Raw genomic sequence first — 24,487 nt, forward strand, 5'->3', positions numbered from 1 at the left:
GCTACATTGCAGAAATGACGCTGCCCACATAGCACATGTTGTTAGAAATATCAAGGACTCTGTTGGCCAAAGACTGGCCCATGTACACCCTGCCCAGGGTGGTTTCACACTTACGGCTTCTGGTTCTCGTAGCTCTTGAGACGACCCATCTCACCAGTGTAGACTTTGTTCATGTTCACATCTGTGTGCACCACCAGCTCATACTGGCGGATGCTGGAGGAGGAAGGGGGAGAGAAAAGGAAGAAAGTCAAACTGGAAGTAACAAAGTACAGTTGGAACCATCATCTGCTTTGCTGGATTTGCTGCAGTTCAAAAACAAATGCAACCTCCACCCCTTCGCTCTTCTCGAGACATTAGGAATCAGGCAGACCATGCAGAAAGCCCAAACCAAGAGGAAACATCAGCTTCAGTGGGAGCATCAGAACCCAACAAAGCCATCCACAAAGGAACTAAACCCATCACATCCCCATCCAGAACAGAAATCCAGAGCTGGGTTCAAACTTGCACTAGGACAGGCTCAGTCCAAAACAGACCCACTCACTGTTCTATTTCACATGTGCCCTCCCAAGCCTGGAAGGGGAGGCAGCGCACAGAAAGTGGACAGCAGCTCAGGGCTGATGGTACAGCCACCAGTCAGAGGTGGCCAATCTCTCTGGCACCCAGAAGAACCTGCTCCCATACCCACCTGGACTCTTCTCCTGTAGCCTCCACCCCAAAGTGCTCACACACTGCTGGCCAGAACTGCTCTCTCCAGGTGATGAAGTCTTCTTCCAAGCTATCGAGGGCAAAAGAGAGATTCAGTAACCCTGCCCAAGGGGGAACAAAGGGGTATTCCCAGAGAAGCCATCTGAGATCCCTATGGACTTCCTCCTTCACCATGGAAAAAGGCACCTGCCCTTGGATCCAGGCAATTTTGATATGTCTACAGGCCCACAGATCACCAGAAGAGTATCTTCAGATCACTAAGTGGGTGGGAGGGAACTGTTGCTATACCAACCACCCCTCTCTTCACCAGGCCTGCCAAGGAAGGCTTTGTTATTCAGACTGGCTCTTTAAGCAACTCGGCTCCTGCTTGTCCACTCCTGGTGTTAGGTCACCTTCCTAAAAGGCAGATTCCACCATGGCAATGCTTATTTTTCTGGGTTCTGAGCCTCCCACACACAGCACATCCCTCTCATCAGATCTTGCAGCCCTTGGAGATAAAGCCACAGGCTGATGTAATTTCCCAGGTTAAGCTACTACCCACAGGGTGCTCAGGTGACCACAGAGAGGTCCAAAAAAAAAAAATCATTGTCCAAGTTGGAAAATTGTTGCCTTCCACCATAAAACAAACAGTTCACAAGGAGATAGAGCTTGCCTCCTCCACAGGGATGGGTGAGTTTATCCATACAGGCTGGGTTAGCAATGGAGCTGCAGCAGGGCAAAGGCAAAGAAGGCTGCAAAGCCTCCTGGAGTATATAACTATGGTCATTTAAAGCTGATGTGGGATTTCCCAGACACCAGATCACCTAGGATACTCTTAAGTATACAGGGATCTGATTGTGGGAGAGAGCAGACACACATTTAGAGACATATCAGCTCCCACAACTAGCCCTATGGAGTTTATTTCTTAGTAGTAGAGCCAATTTCCTGCCAAGGCCCCTTTCACAATGCTTTAGTCAGCTCTGACTAGCCCATCAAGCCAAGCTACTCACTTGCCATCGTCATCTCCCAGCCCAAGTTCAAAGATGCGTTGGGCTCCAAGCTCCTCCAGTCTCTTGTCCACATATTTTCCCATGGCATTGAAGTGCTCATAAGTCTTGTTCCCCAGCCCAAAGACCTAGAAGGGAACACTGGTAAGTGTGGAGAAGCAGGGGCTGGACTTTTCCCATCCAGTTGGCATCCTCTGGCCAGTATCACCCAGCAAAGGATGTTGAAGACAGACAGCAAGACCTCTCCCAGCTCGCCGTCAGCTATTTGTGGACCTTGAGTAAGAATCTACCACTGGAGAGTGTCTGGGCAGCAGGCACCACCACCTCCCCTGAGCCAGGCCTCAGGCATGTCAAGAGGATGCACATACAAGAGCTGCCTGCGCCATCTCCTTGAGGGACCAGTAAGAGCCTGGACTGCCTGGAGACTAACTGCTGTCTCTTGCCTCCTACAAACCACTCGGCAAATGTCTGCTCACTGCTTTATACAGAGCAGCTTAACATCTCCAGCAGTGGATTTTCTCCTCATTTGCAATTATTATGCTACCTAAGGAATTTGGCTGAGGTTTAGGTGAGGTGGCTGTACCTCAGCCAATTATTCAGCTCATCACAGGAAAAGTGCTACACACTCCTCCAAGTAATTTAATTTGTGGGAGAAGATCTGGCCCAGGGCTGCTCAATTAGCTTCTGAACAGCAGCAGCAGCCTGTAACTCATTTACAGACCTTGTACTCAATGCCTGCAGGGCTATTTGTGGCAAGACATTACCAGCAAAGCCTTGTGATTTAGGGAGTGGAGAGAGTACTCTGACATCTGCATTTAAAGCCCCAGATACATGTTTACAAGTGTCCATGAAGCGGGGGGAGAAAGACAATAGGGACCACATCCGACACAGGCGTACAAGGCACAGGCATCAAGTTGTGCCTTTACCCAAGCCACGTGCAGGCACAGTGGAGTGCTTTTGACTTTCCAGCCCAAATGCAACATAAACTGAAATTGAGGCACTTACTGCAAATCGGAGACCTGACAAGTCAGCGTCAGCCTCCTGCAGCCAGTCGTAGAAGTCTTGGGCATTGTCCGTGGGATCACCCTCGCCATAAGTGGCCATGCAGAACACAGCTAAGGACTTGTCAATCTCGGAGAGGCGACTCAGGTCCGACTACAACCAAAGCAAAGAATAAACCCTCAAGGATCTCACAATGTGGTTATTGGGCAAGCCTATTCCTACAATACAGCTACCCCTGGTGTGCAGAACAGCACCACATAATGTCAAACAACTGATTACAAAAGCGGTTGGGAAAGGCCAAACCCACCCAAAATGGCAGGGGAAATAAAGCTAACCACCCTCACTGGACTGCAAGTCAATATTTCTACCCCACCAGAAAAGAGATAGGATTTTCCATACAAGACTTTAAGGGACCAGCATCATTGCTCACTCTGGAGAACAACACAATGTCAATGCCTCTGACCAAGACTGCAGCAGTATGGGACCAATGCTAACTACAGAAGGAATACAGAGCAAGTTTCATGCTGCCAGCGGATGACTTGCAACTCCCAGACACTCCAGGCTACCTTCCTCTTTCAGTCGTGTTGTAGTGTTCACTCCAAATCCGTAGAATGGCAAGGACCAAGCCCATCTCTGCATCTCTCAGGCTGATCTTTTCTTCCCTAAATGACACTACTAAAAGGGCAACTGTCCCTTGGCCAGGTTCTTTCTGGGGCTTTTTTTAGAGGACACTAAAAGGATGTTACCTATCCTGAGGCTGTTCATGGCTAAATTACCAAGTCATACTCCTCTGGATCCGCTGCCATGCCCCGGAGCCCATAGCGATGAGCGTCTTTGGAGAGACGATTGGCAAACTCCTCTGCTGTACCCGTCTGGGAACCATAGAAAACCACTATGTTTCGCCCCTGGAGAGAAAAAGAAATCCCTGTTAAATGGCGATTACTCATTTCACAAATGCATGGACAAAACACATCTTGTCAGAAACAAAGGAAAGGCCTGGGATCAAGAGCCCTGGACTGCAACCTAAAAACAACTAGGAGTCTGCACTTGTACGGGACTCCATGTCAGGTTTGCAGCAGAAAACTCAAGGTTAAGCTGTTAATAAGAACATGACTCTTGTCAGTCTCAGAGGGGTGACTCAAGTCAAACTAAAACCCAAAGCAAAGAATAAACCTTCAAGATTTATTCTCAGCCTCAAGGCTGCAGCTCAACTCCTCGAAACAGGGAACTCCCTGGATGAGAAAGCAGACTTGCCTAAGCTTTGGGAAAGTGCCTAAGCACTGGAGCTCCTCCTCTGCTGCAAGCCAGCTACTTTGAAGTAAAACAGAAGATATATCCAGCCCTTGCTTCTTCCTCTGTTTCCTCTTGTGTCCAGTCCAGCAGAGTCAAAAGCTGCCAGTTCTGTGTACAACAACTCCCATTCCAGAGTGAGCCAGTTTGGGACTCAACCACACAGATAAACAACTGCCAGCCAATGACTTTAAAGTCTCTGCCATTTCCCTCCTGACTTTGATCTCGTATTACACTTTTTTTGCACCAAATTTTCACTTTAATTTCTTCTCTAAGAACATCTCTCAGGCATAGACTGAAAGAGCTATTCCTGTCTGTCCACACAGCCTTCCCCTGGATGCTCTTTGCAGCAGACGTGTCTGTATCCAAACCAGTCCCCCCGCTGACAGCTAGACAGTCTCCAGAGGAAACCGGGAAGGACACGAGCTCCCCCACCTTCCCAGCACCCCACATAGCCAGAGCAAGAAGCTTACCGTCTTCTTCATCTTCTCAATGAAGCTGCTGTCCCTCACCGGAGCTGCTCTGAAAGACAGGAGGAAACTCCTTTCAGATAAGCACGCTCATTCTTTAAGGTCAGGAATAAGCAAGTGGGGAAAAAGTGGCCCCCAGATCTCAGGAAGGCTGCCCAAAGGGGCGAGAGTCCCCATTGACCGTTGTTATTTACCCTGTCCCAGGGATGCCCATCGCTCAGCTGCAGGGCTTCTCTGCACCCAACTAAGAAGCGGGGACTCTTGAGAACAGAGGGGAAAAGCTGACCCCCTGCCTTACCTCCACTGATAAACCCTCCCACAGGCAAAGCCCAGACACTCAGCCCTGGGCATCAGGAAACCTTTACTCTATCAACTGCTCTGAGAGGTTTCATAGCTGAGCAGGTTACAAGGATCTAAACGAGCTATGATGCAAGAGTAGGTCTCCAGGTAAATCTCAGGGGCCAAGCCACAGTGGGAGAGAAGGCAATGGAGAGCTCCTTGTTTCCCTCACCACAGCAGACAGGCAAGGGATCGGTCCTGAGCCATGCCCCCCAGGGTGGATTCCCCAAGCTTGAAGTCAGACAGGGCTAAAAACCAGCTGTTCCAACCTCAAAACAGCATGCCAGACATGAGTCCCAGAGCTGGAGAACCCTGCGGAGCAGACAGATGCAGCTGATCAGACCCACAGAGCCGCCAGCAAGGCAACCGCTGCCTGCAAAGGTCCCACAGGGCTCATTCCCACACCAGGGTTTCTGTCCCCAGTGCGGATCTCTGACAGAGACCGTTTGCATTATTGCATGGAGGTGGCTTTCTCTAGCTCAGAAGAGGGAACAACTATGACAGCATCAGAAACTTCAAAGCAGAGATTCACACTACTATGGCTACCCTATTAGATAGGAAGCCAGAAGAGCTTTGCTATCCTAAGCACACCCATGGGTTTTCAGTGTCACAGGGTGAAAGCAAGCCAGCCCTGGGGACCGTGGGAGCCTCACAAGCAGAGGTGGCTCTAGCTACAGTCGGATTAGGCACTGGGGTCTTTTCAAGGCAGGAAAACAAGTGCCAGGACCTCATTTGCCGTCTTCCCCACTGGAGCTTTGGTAGTGGGGAAGAACGTGGGACCCATTCCTGTTACTCTTTCACAATGGAAGAATGCAAGGCTGGGTCTCCTGTGGGAAGAGAGAAGCCTCCAGGCAAAAAACAAATGGCTTTGGCTCCAGCCCATGTGAGAATGTGCAGAGCTCACTAACAGTTTCCTAAACTCTGCAGTCCAGAGGGAGGGATCTTTGCGGATGTGGCGAGACATTTGCAAAGCGTGCACACACACACACGCACACACACACAGTGTGGCAGGGTGGAGGACGTTCAGTAAAGCATGCCTTCAAGCATCCCTTTCTACCCAAAGGTATGAAGGAGCTCTGTAACCGGGTCTGACAGCTCCGCGCACCAACACAGGCTCATACAGCATGCATGGAAGACAAGCAAACCCTACCCAAAAAAGCTAGCCAGGGCAGCTGTGCTCCCAGGAGAGAGCTGCTTCGCACCCCCCACTTTGCTCTCTCAGCAGTTAACAATCTCCCCATGTTGTCCTTTGTCCCCTCTTGGGAACAGAGACATCGCAAGCATCTTAAGAGAGCAGCCCCAACCCTGCCCAGCCTACCACTGGGACTGGGACTCGGGAGAGCTGCCCCCAAGCCTGCTCACAAGACTCAGCTCTCCCTTAGCTTTTGGCTTCCTGGTGAACCTCTTTGGTTTACTGCCCTCTGCAAATGAGATCCAATTAAAATAGCTGTTGGGTCAACTGCTAAACAAAATGCTTTTTAAAAGAGGAAAAAAAAAGGGTTTAGATCCTTTCAGCAAGCTCCCTTTGGAAGAGAAAAGGGAGCACATGGAGCTTGTCCATTTTCAAAGGAGGCAACCCTGCACTGAAGTGTTGTGGTGGAGAACAGTCTGTGCCTCAGACACAGAAGAAATAATGAGTCTGGCTTTTGAAAAAAAGGCTACACAACTCCCTGAAATTGCTTCATCAGGGTGGCTTGAAAATCTGAGCTGCAAAAATGCACAGATGCCGAAGACAGAAATGACACTCATTTTCAACAGTCAGCCTGGAAAACTTAGAAGAGAAAGCCTGTTTTCAGCAACGACTGCTCTTACAGCTTAGATAGCTCAGAGTAGAAGAAGAGAGAGTAGAGAGTTAGAAGAAGTGACGGGTGGAGGAAAGGGGATTAAGTCCATTGTCAGAGTGAGTCTTTTGCTTGTACAGATTGCCTAGCCTTGGTGAGAGCCCACAGCACAAGCAACTCCCAGGGCGCTCTGTCACTTTGATTTCAGGAGAAAGAAAGGGGGAGGAAGTTCCAAACAGCTCAGCAACAATACCAAAGTCTCCATCTCAGCTGAACACCTCTCCTTCAGAAAGTTCCCATGCCCATAGCTTTCCTCCCGAAAGCATACGTACATCCAGAAGTGAGAAAGCAGCCTGGACGCTGCAGAGGAACTGAGCACCGACAGCAGAGTCTCCTCTGGAGCAGCCTGCCTCCGAGCAGAGCCTCTCCCCTTCCTTCTCCTCCTGCCCCAGAATGGAGAGGTGCCCCACTCCACCCAGCTCTGGGGAAGCAGAAGCTACCCTCCGAGTCAGAGTGATCCCGCCTGCCCATCGGGCAGATTAACTCACCTCAACACGGCCGCCTCTTCTCGTGGGGCCGAGTACACACAGCCCATGGTCAGGGCAGGGAAGAGGCAGACAAAGAGTCGCAGGGCAGCCGTGTCCGTCTGCAAGGGGAGGTGTGGGGGGACGGATCTAACTTAGCTCTGGAGCAACACGCACACAAGCCTTTCCATTCTGCTCCTCCTGGGCATTAAAGCCAAGCGTCAGCCTTTTGTTAAGAAGAAGAGAGCCGGCACAAAAGGTCCCGGCACAGGTCATAGCAGGAGTGGTCTTGCCCAGTCAGATCCTCATGGCGGGGCTTTGGAAGTTACCAAGTGGATCCGCGCAGTCCTGAGAAACTGCAACATCTGGCAGCAGTGGCAGAAAGGAATTAGGAGTGGAGAATGAAACCTCCCAGGATCCTCCGCAGCACACATCCCTCTCCCATCCGTGTGGAGCAGAGGGACGGGACACAAAACCCTCCCCCAGCCTTGTTACCTTGGAAACTGTTTATATCACAGCTGCTTTTATATATATTTTTTAAAAAAAAAAAAAAAAAAAAAAAAAAAAGTCGATGCCGTAGCTGAATGAAACGATTCCAGACACTGCGTGAGCAACGCTACGGGTAACTATGGCAGTGCCATTACGGAGGTAGCTCAAAGGAGTTTATTCTCTTCAGGATCCTATTAAATTAAATTAGAGATGGTCTCTCTCTCTCTCTCTCTCACACACACACGCAGGCAGCAAAGAGAGCTAATCAGGCTAAGGAGTTGGAGCAATTCCTGCCACAGGAAGCCCCACAAGCACCAGGGAATGGATTTCTCTATAGCTGCAGAATAGAGATAAGCCAATTTCTGCCCCAAACAATGTTAAAGACGGGGGGAGAATGAAGGGGGTGACACCCAGCATACCAATCACTGTCTCGCCTGCATCTGCCCAGGGCAACAGTCTGCACAACTCCAGAGCGGGCACATGAGAAAGGAAAGAAATCTGCAATTGAGAAACACACAGAGGAGGTGCAGCCAAAGAATAAAAATAAATTAGTGCATTCCCCAGCAATGCCCCTGCAAGGAAGCGCAGTGGCCTTGACTGCGTGGTGATCAAGAGCCATTCTCCCTAATGACATCTGCAGAGCAGGCTGTGGGGAAAGCTGCTCCAGTGGTTTCAATTAAGTCTGAAAATGGTCAAAATGCAAGCAATCCTCAGATGGTGGTATCCCGGCCTGCCTCAAGCACACATGTATTACACAACACAGGTACAGGACATCTCGTACACAGGAAACCTCCGCATATGCTGGACTCTGCCCCTTCTCTGCGTGCTTTGGGCAGGAAAACAGCTCTGCTTGGCTGTAAGCATGAGGGATCAGCAAGTGCCCGAGCTGTGGCTGAACCCAGAGACACATCGTCAGGGCAAGATCATGATCGTTCCTGGGCCACGCAGGCTGGTGAAACCATGCAGAACGAACCCAGTCCAGGTGCCATCCAGAACAGGGTATTTTGACCATGCATCTGTTCTTCCAAAATCAAGGGCAGCTGCAGCAGCGGCATTTCCTTTGCAGACCCTGCTGAGCTGATGTGGCTTGATCAAGCTATGCTGCTCAATAGCGGCTCCCAAAAACCCCAGGAGGGCACGGAGTTGCTGGACGCTGTGTTCAGGTCGGAGACTCTGCTTGCACTCTCCCACGTTGCAAGCAAACCCTTTGAAGCAGCAGCCATCATCACGCATCTGAACTGCTGTTCAGCACTTCTGTCCTTAGGTCTTCCAAGGCTGAAGCTGAAGTTGGGGGCCAAAGTGGCACAACAAAAACTGTCACCCAATACCATCAGATAAAGCAGTTCAGGACAGTTTGGCGAGTCAAGGCAGAGCTGCAGTGAATGTGCTGAAGAAAAGCAACACCTCTTAAGGTCAAGCCTCTCCACGTCAGCCAGAGACAGCCCTGCCAAGGGCTCTCTGCCTTCATGGGTCTGGGACAGCTTCCCTGCAGATGCGCCTGCCCTTGCCTGCCCATAGACCAGCTTGCTGTATCCAGCCAGACAAAGACAGCGGCTGAGAGTGTGATCCTGTATCTTGCCGATTTGCTTGTTCGTCAGAAAGGAAACTCCACCCCAGACTCAAGGATGACAGGAGGGAAGGAAATCCTGGCTGAACAAGCTTGTTTTCCCCACTCATTTCCCTCCCAGTTCCAAGTGTCCCATAAAATAACACTGCAAGAGCTGCAGGAAGTCGCTGTCTCTGTCCTGGAGGACGGACGTGCCACCAGCCACAGTCTTGGCTTACGGGTCCACACTGCCCTCAGACCAGCTTGCTACAATGACCACAGCAGGGCTGCAGTACACAGTGGCAGGGTCAGGCTTAATGTATAGGGAAAAACTATTTCAAAGCCTCCTCACTATTTACCTGCCTGGCTGTCACTTTTCAATTATGTCAGACAACGTCCGGAGCAACCTCGCCTCTCCCCGCTGGCTATCGGTGATGGGAGGTGCTCCTTTTCCACAGCTCTTGCAAGGAGCAGTTGCACAGTGCTCCCTGCTAGCCATCTCCCATGCAGACAGAGAAGGCAGCACAGACCCCACAGACGAAACATAGGCAAAATGCCCGTGAGTAAGCTCAAAGCCAAAACCTGCAGCCAGTCTCAGATGGAAGCCCACAGACTGAGGTCTTGCAGCAGGACAAGGTGGTAACACGCACGCGGGGGGAGTCAGAAAGCTTCTCTGCAGCGTGACTTCTCTGCAGCGTGACTTCTCTGCAAGGTCATGACAGCCTCTGGAAGAGCTGCACGTGATGGGTGGTAGGTGGAAACAGTCACAAGGACAGTGAGCGCGGGAGCTCTCCGAGTCAATCTGTGCCATGTCGGGATCTAATTTCAGATTGATAGTGCCATTTCTCCAGCCAACTTAGCTCTCATCGCAGTGCAACCGTTCTTGTTACGATCTCCAGAGGCAACCACACACACTGATACACACAGCCTACTCTCACAGACACAAAAGGGAAAGTATCTGACCTATCCAACAAAACAAATTCCCAAGGTAAGGCTATCTGTGCCTGCTTGGCCAGGCTGCTACCAGCCTCATGGGCACCTGTCTGCACAAAGTACTGCAGCCAGGGACATTTCTTCCTTTTAAAACCCTCCCAGACAGAAAATGTACTTTCCATCCTCCTGCGACACCAGCGTGTGCAGCCAGCCTGAGAGTTTGTTGTGAGCTGTGTGCTACTCCTCCCATTACTCAGGGACTTCACAACAGACCTGGCATCCCAGGCTTGCCTTTAAGCAGAGGGCTCTGCCACCAGAGGAGAGGGTTATGATCTGAACAAAGTGGAAACGATGAGATCAAACCTGGTCCTTTTCAATTATGACCTGAATTACAACTGGATGACGAGCCGTGAAAACTGAAAGCTGCATAACCCACTAAGGTAGACATACAGGTCTGAGATAACAGACCCACAACTGCTTGCTGTGTTTGATTTAGCTTTTACACACAGGGTAACAGGAGTATCAATCCCCTGCTGAAATGCCTTGGCATATCACCAAACGTCCTCATCTGAGCAGCCTATGGACAAGTCCTGCCACAGCTTCTTTCCATGCTGGGCTGTAACACTTCGAAATGAAGGACTGAGAAGTATTTCTTGCCAGAGCAGCACCCGCTAAGTGCCACGGGGAGAAAGCCACTTCACACAGGACACCTTGCTGGTGCAACTGTATACGTTAAATCTTGAACCTACTGCAAGCAGCCAGACATCACCTTCCCCCTCCTTGTGGCATGGCCTTACAACCAACGACTCAGGACTGGGAGGACTACAGTGAATTTGCAGCCAACGCTACAAACCCAGAGGACTGACCTTTGTTGTGTGGTTACCTTCTGCAAAGGCCTAATACTGGAAAGCACAGAGCTGGGCTAAGGCTGAGGCTCGCTTTCTTTCTGGGGCAAACTGCACCCACACAGGGAACAGATCCGAGGAGACTGAGGGGAAAGGTACTGCACAATGCCAGCTCCTATGGTCTCTGCTGCAGTGGGTTTCAAACTTCTATTTAATGCTCTTACCAATGCTCCAGAAGGAAACAGAAGGAATGAGCTAAGAGGTCCAGAAGAAAACTGATGTTAAGTTTGGTATGTGACTGAGATGAGGAACTAAATGCACCCAGACCTCCACCAACATGGCTTGCTCCTGGCCCTAAGCCCTTTGCAGAAGACAAGGTGGAACAAGGACCTCTCCCTCTCCAAATCCAGTCTCCTGCTGTGGTGGTAACCTGGCATGAAAGCCAAGCAAGTTTCACAAGAGCTGCCAAGCAGCTCGTGCCCAGGAATTATCTCCCAGCTCCCCAAGACTATTTCTTCTCTTCATAGTTAAAGGCAGATAAGACTTCTGATAGGAAACCTGCTTAAAAGCAAGTCCACTTTTCTCCAGATTTATCTAAATATGACTTTTATCAGAAAATGCAGAGAATAGCCAAAGCAATCCTTAAGAGTTCTGAAGTACAGCCAGAGGCTTTTCTGCCTTACCTTTTCTTGCCTTGCCTAGGAAAGACAAATTACTAATTTGGGCCACACGGTGGGGTAAGGCAGAACTGCGGCCTGGCTCTTCCACGGGGATTTCTGCATTGCGAGGTGAACACACAGCTCAGAAGAAATATGAGGGGAGTGAAATGCACTTTGGGACCAAGTCCCCTCACCTGGGGACCTCCTATAATCCAGCTGAGCCTCCTGCACAGCCTCCAAGGACCCACCATAAGCAAGACAGAAAGCTACACTCACCCCATGCTGTCTGAGAGTTGTTACTTACACTGATTGCATTTTGGGGAGGTCTGGAACTTCCTCCTTTTTCTTGCGGAAGAAGAACCAGTAAGTAAAAAGCCCAACGATGAGTGAGATGAGAAACAGGTCCATCATGCTGAAGGCAGAGTCTTGCTGTGCGCTGTTGTCAGGAGGGGAGATGTTCGGTTCCATGCCAGCATCCCCCATGATGGTCAAAGGCACTGCAAGCAAAGAAAAACAAATGAACACCAGCAGTCACACAGTGCCACAGAAGACCAGAAGAGCATTAGGGGACACTTAAGAGTATGCTTTTTCACTGTACTTTTAGTCCTAGGAGCACAAGACAGCCCAACTCTTTGGAGAAAGGCTTTACACCACAATACTGCAAGATCCTTTTGCATCCCAAGGTATCTCGCTGTCCCACCAAGCTTTTCCCTTCCTGTTGCATCCATGCTGATCAATCAGAAGTGATTTCTGCTCTCTCTTTGCCAGCACCACCGGAGCAGCCCCACATTCCAGCCAGGGAGCTCAACCTGGCTCCTACTAACACCCCAGCAAAACTGAACAGGGACTCATGGCCAGCCTTTACTAAAGCCCTTACTCACCACAGAGCCCACGGGGTGTTAGTGGGGGAAGACCCCACTCTTCCAGTCACGCCACAGATCTGGGGCTTTCTCCCTCCTTTCCACAAGGTGATGCGATGCCCCAGATCTACTGCTGTGCTTAGTAACCACAGAGCAGAACTGTGGCATGGTACTTCTGTGAGCATCCCCACATTAGGTCATTACAACACAAATTATGAATACTTTTGATTTACTATACACCTCCACATGCAGATTGGATTTACTATCTATTTACTATTCTTTTTGGGCCGATGACCTCCCAGTCCTCTTCACTATCTTCCCCAGTTTAACTTCCATCTCCTCGAATTACTCCTTTCCACTTGCCAAGGCAGAGTTTAAGTGACTTGTGACTTGCCTATGGCCATACCCAGAGTCCGCGGTGGTGCAAGGATAAGCACCCAGCCCTGAAGTGCCTGACTAGCCCTATGACCCCTGTCCTTCCCCTGGGAAGCCACCCATCACTCACCCCTTCCTGCTGCTCTGCCAAAGCTCTGAACTTCTCTGACCCTAGTCCAGATTGCAAGATTATCTTCCCAACACACAAGGGCGCACTCTGTCCAAACAAACAGATAATCAACTCAAAACTTGATTTGTAAGGGCAAAGTGACTCTCTTCTTGTACTTGGGCATCCTGCCAACCCAGGAGACCATGGACATTTGAACTTGCACACAGAAAACTGATTCAGAGCTGCGGGGGTGCCACTGGAGAGAAAGGACATGTCCCATGGCTGAGCCGTGTGGGGAGAGTTAACCTGTTCAGCAAACACGTGCCTGCTGGAGAAAAGCTCCCAGACAGCTTTCCTGGGGGCTGAAAGAGAAGCAGCAAACTCCAAGCTGTGCCTGGGCTGAGAAAGAAAACTGAAGTTTAAGGTTATGCTAATGAATTCACAAGTTGGGAAGAAAAGGGAAGGTGGTGCTTAGGGAGCGCTAAAAAGGGAGACCAGGTCTTCAGCAAAGAAGAACCCCTTGTTGTTACTCCTACAAAGAAAAAGTCCAGCTCTGGAGAACAGAAAGTACTCTGCCACAGGCCACCAGCTATAAAAGGCAGCTCTGCAGAGTGTAGGGAGAAGTCCACAGCCACCTGGCAGTAATCATGGGTGGGCTCCTGGGTACTTTTGCAGCCCAACTAGTTCTCGACCCCACAAGAAGTTTAATTTGGTGGAAAACTTGGCAAGTGACTGTAGTACAAAGGGTACTAAAACACCACGCATTAGGTTCCCAGAGATGACGCTAAGCAGGGAGTTGGAAGAAAAATGCGAGTGATGAGACTGCAGACAAGCAAATTGCCCATTCCTCTCCATCAGGCAGGTCACCCCGTCCTCCCGCCTTGCAGACAGGCTTTCCATCACTGGATCTCAGAGCCAGGCAAGAGCTGTGTGTTATTTCTGTACAACTGTAGACTAAACTGTTAGTTAAAGCCTCCACAACTGGAGCTTAGTTGGCAAAAAGGCACAGCTCCCAGCAGGGTGCCTCACCTCCTCCTTATTCAGTTCCAGTAAATCACCAAGGAGCTGGTCTGGCAACTGACACCAAGGAAATGAACCAGTAGGGGGAAAAAAGTTGCTGGTTTATTGCCTTCACTCCCAGTAAAACCTCAGAAGTTTTAATTGCAAGCTCTTCTCCTCGTCACTGCCACCCCACCTCATCTGTAGGAAGATCTCAATCAAAAACTGCCAGATGACCCATCCTCTCACACACAATTTTGGTTCTTGCTGTCTCTCATCACTTGAATTGCTCATTAAGTCTCGGGGCAAAGAACCCCTGAGGGTTGCTGGTCAATGCTTCCCCAGGGAGCCTCAGCTGCTGCTTATGCACAGCACGGCCCCAACTCTTCTGCAAAGAGATGGAGGAAGCAGTGCCCGAACACAGGCAGTAGGCTGCCTCGATAAACATCTCCAATACTGCAAGGTGCATTTTTTTCAGTGCCAGCTTCCATTGCCCAAATTACATGAGGGTGATCGGTTCCACTCATACAGGGCAGTGATGGCCACGTCAGTAAGTTTATCCTCAGCAACAGCCTTTCTTTCACCCACTTTCCTTGACAAGCCCTTTCCCATGGTACATAAGGTAATGACAAACCTTTGCTTAGAGGAAGCCATAAAAAAAACCAAGGCTGGAGACCACACTAAGCTGGTTTGGGGCAGCAGATGCACACCTTCCCTTCTGAGCACCAAATCTAGCACTCACAGCAGCCAAGCCCTAGGAAAGCCTCTTTGCACAAAGCACAGCAGTATCTCTTGTAATAAACTGCATGGGGAGGAGAGTTTCAAGCTAGACACATCTTTGGTGAGTGGCAGCCAGCCCAGGGTGGAACGCTTATAGGCTGCATATGCTTGGCCCCACAGCAACTCCCCTCCCAGCTGCCGATAGCTCAGACATGGATATTTGCCAGCTGCCCTTACACAGGACGAGAGAATGAGTTCCTGGGCTCATCAGCAAAGTGAGGGCTATGTCTCCAGCAGCAATTATTGCCATGCCCAAAGCAGCAGAGCTTCTGGCCTCCCAGAACAGAGGGGACAAGCAGCAGCCATGAGGGGTTTTGCTTTTTGAAGCCTCGGGAGGTGGTCTGCTCTCCCAAGCAGTGACGCCTTGGAAAGACGCATCCTCAGGAATGAAGCTCCCAGGAATGCAGCATGGACAGATGCAGGGGAGGAAGCCATACTATCTCCTGGCCTTCACCACACTGCAGCTCTCCAGCATTTCAAAGGGGAACCCTACAGCTGCAGCAGCAGCCAGACCACCCACTAACTCCCCGCACCCATAGCCAGAGGGAAGAGCACCATTTCTGGAGGCTTATGAGTCTGGTGCATGGACCAGAGTCTTGGCTTGGTCTCCCCTCTCCATTCACAAGTCCCACAGCATAAAGGTTATATACTGACCTCTAACTCTGGAAGGAAGGACAGTTGTTCTCTAGTGATGGAACCAAAGACACAAGAACTGCTTTAATTTTGATGATGGGCTCCATCTGGTCCTGGACATTTAGTTATTCAAGTCCTATATCATAGCTACAGGTTCTTCTTTTTGCTCCCCACCCTTAGGAAAAGGTTTGCTTAGATATATCAAGAGAAAGGCAAAGGATGTGGAATTAGACCTCACACTTCTTTTTTTAAAGAGTTGTCATAACTCAGGAACTATTTAACTCACTTCACCTAGCACAGGAAGATTATTCCTCAATTTATCTCAGTCTGACCTAGTTGGCTGTAACAATTATCTTCCAGAAGTTCACAGCAATTCATTTTCAAATACGTGTCCTTTTCTAACTTCCAGTGAAAAGAAACCTGACTCTTATTTGGAATTTAGCTATCCTGGAAATCCTGCAGTCTCTGGAAGGACCCCAGTAGAACCAGATCAGGGTTTTAAAGCGGAAAAGAAATTTATGATGCAGAAGTAAAAGTTCCCCTGACACCAGTTTCAAAGGTAGTTACTTTATGCCCATTGTTTATTATGTCTTCAATCAAGACAAGACAGACCTCCATTTCCCCTTTTTTTTTTTAAATCATGGCTGCAGTTCCTGGATCCTTGTTTATGCACACAGTATCTGGTGTAAAGCAACCAGTCTCAGCCGAGATGTGAGGCACCTATGTCACACAGAAAAGTCACAACATTTTGAAAGATTGCAATCAAGTGATGCTATATTTTAGCGCAGCTTTTCAGCTTCTGAATGCAGCTTCTAAACCTGGGAAGTTGCTTGATTCGCAATCATTCAAATCACCGGGGACCCTCTCTGCACATCTCCATGCTGCCAAACAGATGCACTTCCTTCTCATATTAAAAACCATATTCCTACGTCTCATGCACATCTCAAGCAAAGGACTGGAAGCACTGTCAGTGTCAGGCATCCTCAAATTCCCCACATTTTCCACGTGGACAAAAGGTGCTATCACATCATAGCATTAAAAAAATTAAAATATAAATAAAAATAGTATCACAACAAACAAGATGGGATGGGGAGTGCCTTAAAAGCCAAGTGATCAGCAACCCGAAGAGATCCATTCTTTCCCCTCTCTTGCACACAGCCAATGGCAGCATTAGGAGATGGTGGAGCAGATGCCCCCAAAAGCACGCTGCAGCCCTCAACTCCAGCTGGCAGGCACAGCATCATAGTCATGAAACATGGCTGGGAGGTCTCCCTTTCTGCCAAATACAAGGACATTCCTCCAAGTCACATTGCAGCATCTTCTTGTGACCAAAAAGCCTTGTCTCTGAAGCTAAGTTGTCGATCTGGGCAGGAAGTTGGCTCTTTGAGTTGAAGTAGCCTTTTATTTATAAAATGCTTGGGATGAGTTTCAAGTATCTCAGGACAGTTTGGCTTCCTGGTCCCAGATCAGGACTGCAGCCTGTGACTCTTGCTCCAAAAATGAGTGACCTAGCCCTGTGCCTTCATAACCACGCCACAACCCACAGCATCAGCCCTGCTCACATGAGAGGGAAAGGAGAAGGAAGACTGCTGACCAAGCACAGGCCCGGGCTGCTCACTGCTCCCACCTCCAATAACCCGATCCCCAGGCTCCAGCTGATCACAACCTGTAGCACCAAGAAGCCCCCGAGTTCAGCTCAACACAGCAGAGAGGGCTCCCCACAATCCCTGTACACCCACACAGTGATAGGCACAAATCCTGCTGTGCCCTATGGACTCTGCCTGCCCTGGCATGGGGCAGTACAGAGGCTGCATCCCCATCTCCCATGGCCCTGAGCTTATTGAAACAGCCAGTTTTCCTAACGGGAACCAAGCGGCAGCAGCACTCTTTGGACACCTGCAGATAAACACAGGAGCTGCAGGCAGCAGCTCTATTTTGCAGTACGTGCGGACAAAAATCTGTGACAACCAAGTCAAATGAGGAATTGAGTGACATGAACGCATGCAATGCCATTAGCCACTGTCACCCAACCCTCGCACCAATGCCAGGCACCGTTCAAAGGATGCTCAGCATGGCGCAGACAGCCAAGCCTTGCCCAGCCCACAGCAAGGTCCAGGCTGTCTCAGAGAGATGCTAGCAGGGACACCAGGTAGCCAGTCTGAAGTCAAACCATGCCTGCAGGAACGAGCTCGCCACACATCGCGCAGCAACGCCATCACGCCGCCAACACAAGCCCCGCAGTGCCCAGTTCCTCCATGCTAGCCACCCCATTCACACCCAGCAAGGACACTTACCAAAGGACTGCCTTCTGGTTTCTTGTAAACGGGAATCCATGCAAGTCACCACCACATCTAACAGCAGCACACACTCAAAAAGCTACCGGTTCTTTCAGACTGGCTTTCTCAAGTCAGACTCCCAGTAAAAGCCCTGCACAGCCGCACCAGGGAAGGGGACAAAGGGGCACTGCTGGCAGAGCCAACCTGGCGGAGCACTCTTCTTGCTCTCTGCAGCCACATGATGATGACCCTCGTGTCACTGACTCAGCACTTGCATTGCATTAGCGAACAAAGCGGAAACACAGCTGTGCCAATTTCTAGCACTGGAAGCTCTGCACAGCTGGGGATGTCAGCATTACCACAAGATCTGCCACAGCCATCTTTCTGATTGAGAGGGACCAACCTGAATTCCCTAGGTGCAGGAGGGTGTCCATGACCAGACCCCCCTCCCCACCACATGCCTGGCCTGCCCCTGGGATCACCCTTTCTCTCATGCTGACCATCCTTGCACGGCATGGCATATGGCACAACACATATCAGGGACATGACCAGCCTCAAGAAGAAGCCTCACAAAAAAACCCTACAGTTTTAAACCAGAGATTTCTGTGCCCAGTCTCTTCTGAATCTCACTGCAGTGAAGACTTTCCTGCATGCTAGTGTGTGGTATTAGGCCAGGAGACCCTTGGGGCAAAACCAGATTTCTCTTGTTCCTCTTCGGATATGAATGCAACCGATTAGAATAAGAAATTCTGTTTACATCAGCCTGTGCCAGTTACTGGCCTCAACAAGTCTCAAATTAGCTCTTTTTCCCTTCCTTTTCAGTAAAAGGAGACCTGGCAAGAAAAGTGGTCCTTTCCAAAACAAAAGCGGACCACTGAAGCTGGCACTCAGATCCAGGTTATTTAACATTGCCTTCAACAGCCCTTGGATTAGCCTTTTCTCTGCAGCTCTGCCGCGCAGAGATCGCGTTTCCTCTCAGTAAGAGGCCTTTGGTCCGCCCAGATGAGTGGCTGTGCTTGGTCTGGTCTGCACAGGCTCCCTGCTTTGCGTGGGACCACACTACAGGTGAGTTCCTGGGCTCCTGGGGGCTGCGCTGGGGAAAGCAGGCATGGTGGGAGACCTCACAGCTTCCTCGCTCCATCAGCCTCAGCTCGAGCACCAGTGTTGGGGCTCGCTGTGAAACAGGGCGGCCGCTGCACATGGTGAGCCAAAGGCATGCTTTCCTCATCACAGCAATAACAAGCGGTGATCCAGGGCTGACTTTCACCAATGCCCACAACAACAAGGTTTAGCTTTCACTACGCATGAAGGCTCACTACGCCTAGCACTTCTGTATCACTTTCTTCCCACATACGTAAAAAAACATCCCAGCACATCCCACAACTTCCCATTAACCACCATCAGCTCAGTAAAGAAGGGTGGAAAGCAGCAGTCTCTTTTTCACGCAATACTGGGAAAGTGACTCTCCGTGGGCCTCTCGTCACTTCCAGCAACTTGGAACCCCCCACCTAAACAGAGGACTTGGCTGCAGCAGCACCTCGAGCAGGGGTAAGAAACACACACCCAACTCAAAGCTGGTTTTTTGGTGAAACAGAACAAATTACTCTCACTGTGCAAGGTCTCTTCTAGCCAGACCTTGACACACCGGCTCAGACGTCGGCAGAACTTCTATTTTAGGCATGAGACACATGTGGAGCGTGCATCAGTCAGTCTGGAGCTTGAAACACGGCATATTTGAGCTTTCACTGTCACACTTGCATGTTATTTTTTTTTGGCCAATAGGTCCTTATTCAAGGACAGCAGAGCAGCTGTAAAAGCAAGGAAGAGAACAACAAGAGGAATGGTTTTATTGAGGCAGAAAGCAACTCTACGCTATGGGTATACCAAGGTAGGGCTATGTGGTAAGCCCAGTACGCTGAACAAAAGGACTTATCAAGTATTATCCAACACAAAAATGAATTCAAACTTGCCAAGTTGCCTCAAAAGAAAGCAACCCAGAATTACTGAATTTGCACACTTTCTTTCACCAGATAAAAGCCCGTCTCTCAACCTTTAAACAAGGATGTGGGGCATCTCACCAGCTTAGGCACCTGAACACCTTCCTTCACGGAGATTAACATGAGCCAGCACAAAAAAACAAGTGTTCAAGACTACAGGATAAACAAAACCTGAGAATGGCAGGTAAACTGAACCCCCTGCTAATACTGTTCCGCACCCTCCCCTCCCAGGGAGGGACAAATTTAGAGCACCACACTTCAGGCATTGTTTGAGAGAGGAACAGGGGTCTCAACACCACCAATGTTCAGGAGTTGGGACAAGTCTGCAGGAGTTTTAGACCACCTTATTACCAACTACTGTAGGCACTACTCAGTCAAACCAACAGCTCAGAGGGCTATGCTGCAAAATCTCAGAGGCAACCCATTCAGGCATGCATTTTGCATGGTTCAGCTCCTGCTGAAGATGTTTTTTTAAGATCAAGAGGGAAATACGGTATTTTTTCAGCAGCCTCTTCTGCAAGTGTTTTACCCAATGCTGCCACAGGTGGAAGTTCACTTTCCCCAAACAGGCCATTTGCTTAGCCCCTGCCTGCATTTGTTGAGGGTTTGTGTGACAAGCCGTGATTTTGCCTGCAGCCACTACAGGGAGGGGAGCACTATGGACAGGTTTGGCAGCCACAGACTTTGACCTCTTCCACCAGGAAGAGTTTGGACAGCAAAACCCTCAACCCCCTTTTCATCTGGAAGGTTTCCATTGAAACTGACAGCTGGAAAAGCATCAGAGACACATGGTTAAATAGATCCTGCAAAGGTTTAAGAACTGTAAAGACCTCCAATCAGAGCAGTATGTTTTGGGGATTTATTCATTTAAAGAAAACCAAGCACTGTTTGTATGGAACCAGGACATTTTGTATTTATAAGGTAGCTTTCCTCTGAGGATGCGAGAGCTTTTCAGACACTACATGCCTGTTTCCTACGTTGCTGTGAGGGAAGGAGGTGTTACTGCACAATCCTTACGTCACGTGGTAGCTCAGCAAGAGAGCTGTCCTCCTGGTCCCAGACCCAGGCTCCACATCTGGCTGCTCTATTAGAAGTGTGTGCAGTCACCCTATGAAGCTCCCTGCCTGCTATGGGCAAGGCAATCTGAGCTGGATTTTACTTTCTTGAACACTTGTGAAATACAGACCGCTACCCAGCCCAGTCCCCTGCAATCACACACAACCGCGTGCACCAGCAGACACCAGAACATCAATCCAGTATCCAAAGCAGGTATCCCTGTGCCGAAAAGGGACACCAGGCCACAGGACAACAGACAAGTCAGGCAGGGAGTAAGTGGGGTCACAGGCTGAAAGGCTGACCCTGAGTTGCAAAAACTGCAGCTCTCCAACTCCATACTCCCACTCCAGTACCGTCAACATAAACAGAAGATACTTGACACAGGATTTTTCTTTCCCTTTGTAACACAAACTGCTCCTCTTACCTCCAGTGGCTACGCATACAGCCCTGTTACACAACCAGGGCTTGCACAATCCTTGCAGGCATTTTATCAGCTTGCTCTTCCAAAGCTTGGAGTTAGCTCGAACTGAGAGATGCTAGCAACGACCCATGAAAGCAAGTCAACAGATGCATTTCACAAGCAACCATGCAGCAAGATCCAGCATACTTGCCAGCACCGCAAAGACAAACCTACCAACTCCCCAAGCTAGTTACTAAACCTTCCTGACAGACTTGCACATGCGCTGCCAGAGCCAGATTTTCCAAGGAGAAAAATCCAACCCCGTCTTTAACTCTGAACCTCCCCATCTTCTACTCCATACAGCGAGAACGGAAAGGAAAATGAGTCAATAACTCTATTCCTTGCAAAGGAATAACTGCAGGCCTAGAAGTGGCTGGTAATTAAGCAAAAATACCACCATAATCTGCCACTATAGGTCAAACTCAGTCACTCTTTGGATCTGTGGCTCTAGAGAAGCCACTGGAAATACAAGCGCTCCTCTTTCGCTCTTTCCAGACTCCATGAGCGATCAACAGCACACAATTGACTTGAATGTTCACTTGGGGAGAAGCAACAAGAGATTACAAGCAGCCTGTAATTATTTGTTCCGACATATGAAATTTCAAACTTTATAAAAAACCAATCTTGGCAGAGGTGCACCTGTCACTGCAGGGCTCATGACTCACTCTCAACAATAGTGTGTATAAAGTAATCTCACCACTCGGATCAAAAGATCACTTTAGGAAAGCAACTTATGCAAGTTCTACAAATTTTTTAGAAGTAGGAGAGCCCATGTCAGGAAACGAACAAAGCTCAGTGTCAGCAGAGGTAACTGCCAGGTGGCTTTCTTTTATATCAGGGGAAAGGGATTGGGAGGACATGGCAGGAGCGCAGACCTGAGCAGGGAAGCCTTTTCCCTAGTCCTTCAGGATCAAGCAAACACATTATCTTGGCTGCGTCACAACAGCCAAAGGAGAGAGTAAAGATCAAATGGGATTTCAGTCTGGACACAGTTCCACATGCCACTTTTGCAGCGGGTGAACTAGGTAAAGAAACCATCGCTCCCAGCTCCTGGCCTGTCAGCTCTCACTGCCAGCCGCCCTCCCCAAACCCAACTGCACCCACAGATGCTCCACAACCTGCGATGCTCAAAAGAAAGAGGTTACCTTGCACCTACGGTTCTGCAAGCAAGCGCTGACGGGGCCTGTGAGCTCCAGCACGAACGGCGGCGAGCAGCAGGGAAAGCCTCCCTCAAAACAAGACAAGGAGTTTTGGTCGTATGGCCCCGTCGAGCTCCTCCAGCTGCTTTGGAAGAAACAAAATAAAAGTTGCAGAAGGCACTTACTTGCTCAACCGTGGCTACCCAGAAGGCACCATCTCGAGATTATTGACTGAACAGGAGGCAACTGCAAAGTAATGACAAAGCAAGAGGTTTTACTCTGTCAGTTAGAGCAGGACAAATTAACAGAGGGTTAAGCCAGCTGTATGACACTACCTCCTCCTTCCTGCCCACTCTTCACCTTACTCTGCAAGATGTAAGGTGAAGATTAAAAGAAAGTGCTCAGTTGCGTCAATTTTTTTTTCCTGTAGCACCAGTATCCTCCCTGCTTCTTCACTGCTTTATAGAAAGTGTTTAGCAAATATAGTTCTTGTGCACCATCACATCCACGTGCAACACAGAGGACTCTCCGAATCCAGACGCTCTGTGCCGTGCACATCTTGTTTCAGTGCAATCAACCAGCACAAGATGCATCTGAAGGAAAACTGACAGCTGTACTGGGACAATGTCAGGTTCTCCAGGAGGGGTCTGGCTCACCAGCCCTTCCTCAACAAAATATCAATTTCCTCATCTGCAGCAGAGTAATCTGCAAGTTGGCTTTGCATGTGCCCAACGGCTCATCAGGATTTCTCAGAAAACTACAGAAATACTGGAAGAAAGCACATTCCCTTCTACCTAGCAAAAGGGATGAGTGCATCAGTGCACCCCACTAAGCACAGCTCTGCTGGCTAACAAAAAATATTAAGTCACACAAATCCTCACTACAGTCCACACAAAGCATAAAGCACTATGGAAGAAGGGATGCCCCCACCAACACTAGCACTGTTTTGCCTTCAGTATCTAGAAACAGAGAGATGATCCTTCCTTGTGCTTTTCCAGCTTCTCAACTGGATATATGTTTCTGCTTTTTAAAAAGAGCTGCAAAAGTACAAACCCATTTCAGTTTTCCAGACTCACTCAGATCAGGCAGAAAACCTCAGTGATCCCTCTTCTCTATATGCATTCCACTAAGCATTACTATTTCTTTTCACACTCTGAAAGCTAAGCCAAGCTAACCTGTGGTCTAAACACTGGCAGACCACACACTCCAAGCCTCACCAGCTGTGGTTACTCCCGCAAGTAAGACAACTTCCCAAGACTCAATTCCACGCTGATGACTAACTCCCAACACTGCGATCCAGGTTTCTCTGCCCCCTCAAGCTTTAATATTCCCAAACAGGGGGAGTTCCATTATTTCCTTTGACAAGCACATTCCCCAAGGGAATAACTTCACTCTCCAAAGCAATTCCATCAGCAAAAGACAGGGGCAAACAGTCTTCCAACACCCTAGAAGTTTATAAAGAGAAATAGGCAGAACAACAGCAAACCAGACCAGTGTTCAGCAAAGGTGTCAAACGCCAGGAATAACGTTCTGCAGAGAAGCGCCAGAAAAATGAGTTCATTGAAAGCTTTTAACCAGCAACAAACAGCCTAGGATGGGGTAAGTATAAGCAACCCTTCAGCACTGTGGAAGCAAAACAGGGCGGGCATCACCCTGGAGCACCCCCCTCCCAGGCTGCCCACCCTGCCTCATGCCCCCGCCTCAGCCCCGCTGCAAGGGACCCTGCCGCCTGGGTGCTGGCTAGCCCCCTGCCCCTGGGGAGCCAGGCATGATGGGGTACCCCCCCAGTCACCACAGTCCTCCCAGTAACGGGGGCTCAGTCACACCAGACCCCCTAAATAAAAGGGGCCTCTAGGCCTCCCCGCCCCCCCCCCCCCCAAACAACAGCGGGTCCAGTCACATCAACTTCCCCCCAAATAACATGGGGACCGCTCACACCAGCCGCCCCCGTACAGGGGACCCCAGTCATCCCAGTCCTCCCAATAACAGGGAGTCAGTCACACCAGTCCCCCCATAGAACATGGGGCCCACTCATCCCAGCCTCCCCTACCAGGGGATGCCGGCCCTCCCCTCTCCATCACAGAGGACCCAGGTGTCCGAGACCGGCCCTCCTCGGCCACAAGGGACAGACCCAGGGCCCTGGTTCCCCCCGGGGAGCCTCCAACCCCACCACGGGCGCCCGCGATCCCCGGCCCCACACATCCCGATCCCGATCCCGATCCCGGCCCCGGTCC

The 24,487-nt window shown here is 49.8% G+C and overlaps 1 protein-coding gene across 2 annotated transcripts in view; it reads right to left on the reverse strand.

Moving 5' to 3' along the window:
* The window catches only part of POR (P450 (cytochrome) oxidoreductase), a 28,750-nt gene extending 6,361 nt beyond the window's left edge, over window positions 1-22,389 (reverse strand). The window contains exons 1-8 of one of the 2 annotated variants that reach the window (XM_010573547.1): window positions 22,271-22,389; window positions 11,874-12,066; window positions 4,457-4,505; window positions 3,470-3,598; window positions 2,697-2,846; window positions 1,695-1,819; window positions 686-775; window positions 115-213 (exon numbers count right to left, since the gene is read on the reverse strand). In XM_010573547.1, coding sequence (XP_010571849.1) covers window positions 115-213; window positions 686-775; window positions 1,695-1,819; window positions 2,697-2,846; window positions 3,470-3,598; window positions 4,457-4,505; window positions 11,874-12,052 — 821 coding nt within the window. In that variant the 5' untranslated portion in view covers window positions 12,053-12,066; window positions 22,271-22,389. Of the gene's footprint in view, window positions 1-114; window positions 214-685; window positions 776-1,694; window positions 1,820-2,696; window positions 2,847-3,469; window positions 3,599-4,456; window positions 4,506-11,873; window positions 12,067-22,259 lie in introns of both variants that reach the window. The other variant, XM_010573546.1, reaches the window with a different exon arrangement.
* Between the last annotated feature and the right edge of the window lie 2,098 nt (window positions 22,390-24,487).

Source organism: Haliaeetus leucocephalus, unplaced genomic scaffold, assembly GCF_000737465.1.
Source record: "Haliaeetus leucocephalus isolate CR32 unplaced genomic scaffold, Haliaeetus_leucocephalus-4.0 Scaffold395, whole genome shotgun sequence".
Classification (NCBI taxonomy): Eukaryota; Metazoa; Chordata; class Aves; order Accipitriformes; family Accipitridae; genus Haliaeetus; species Haliaeetus leucocephalus.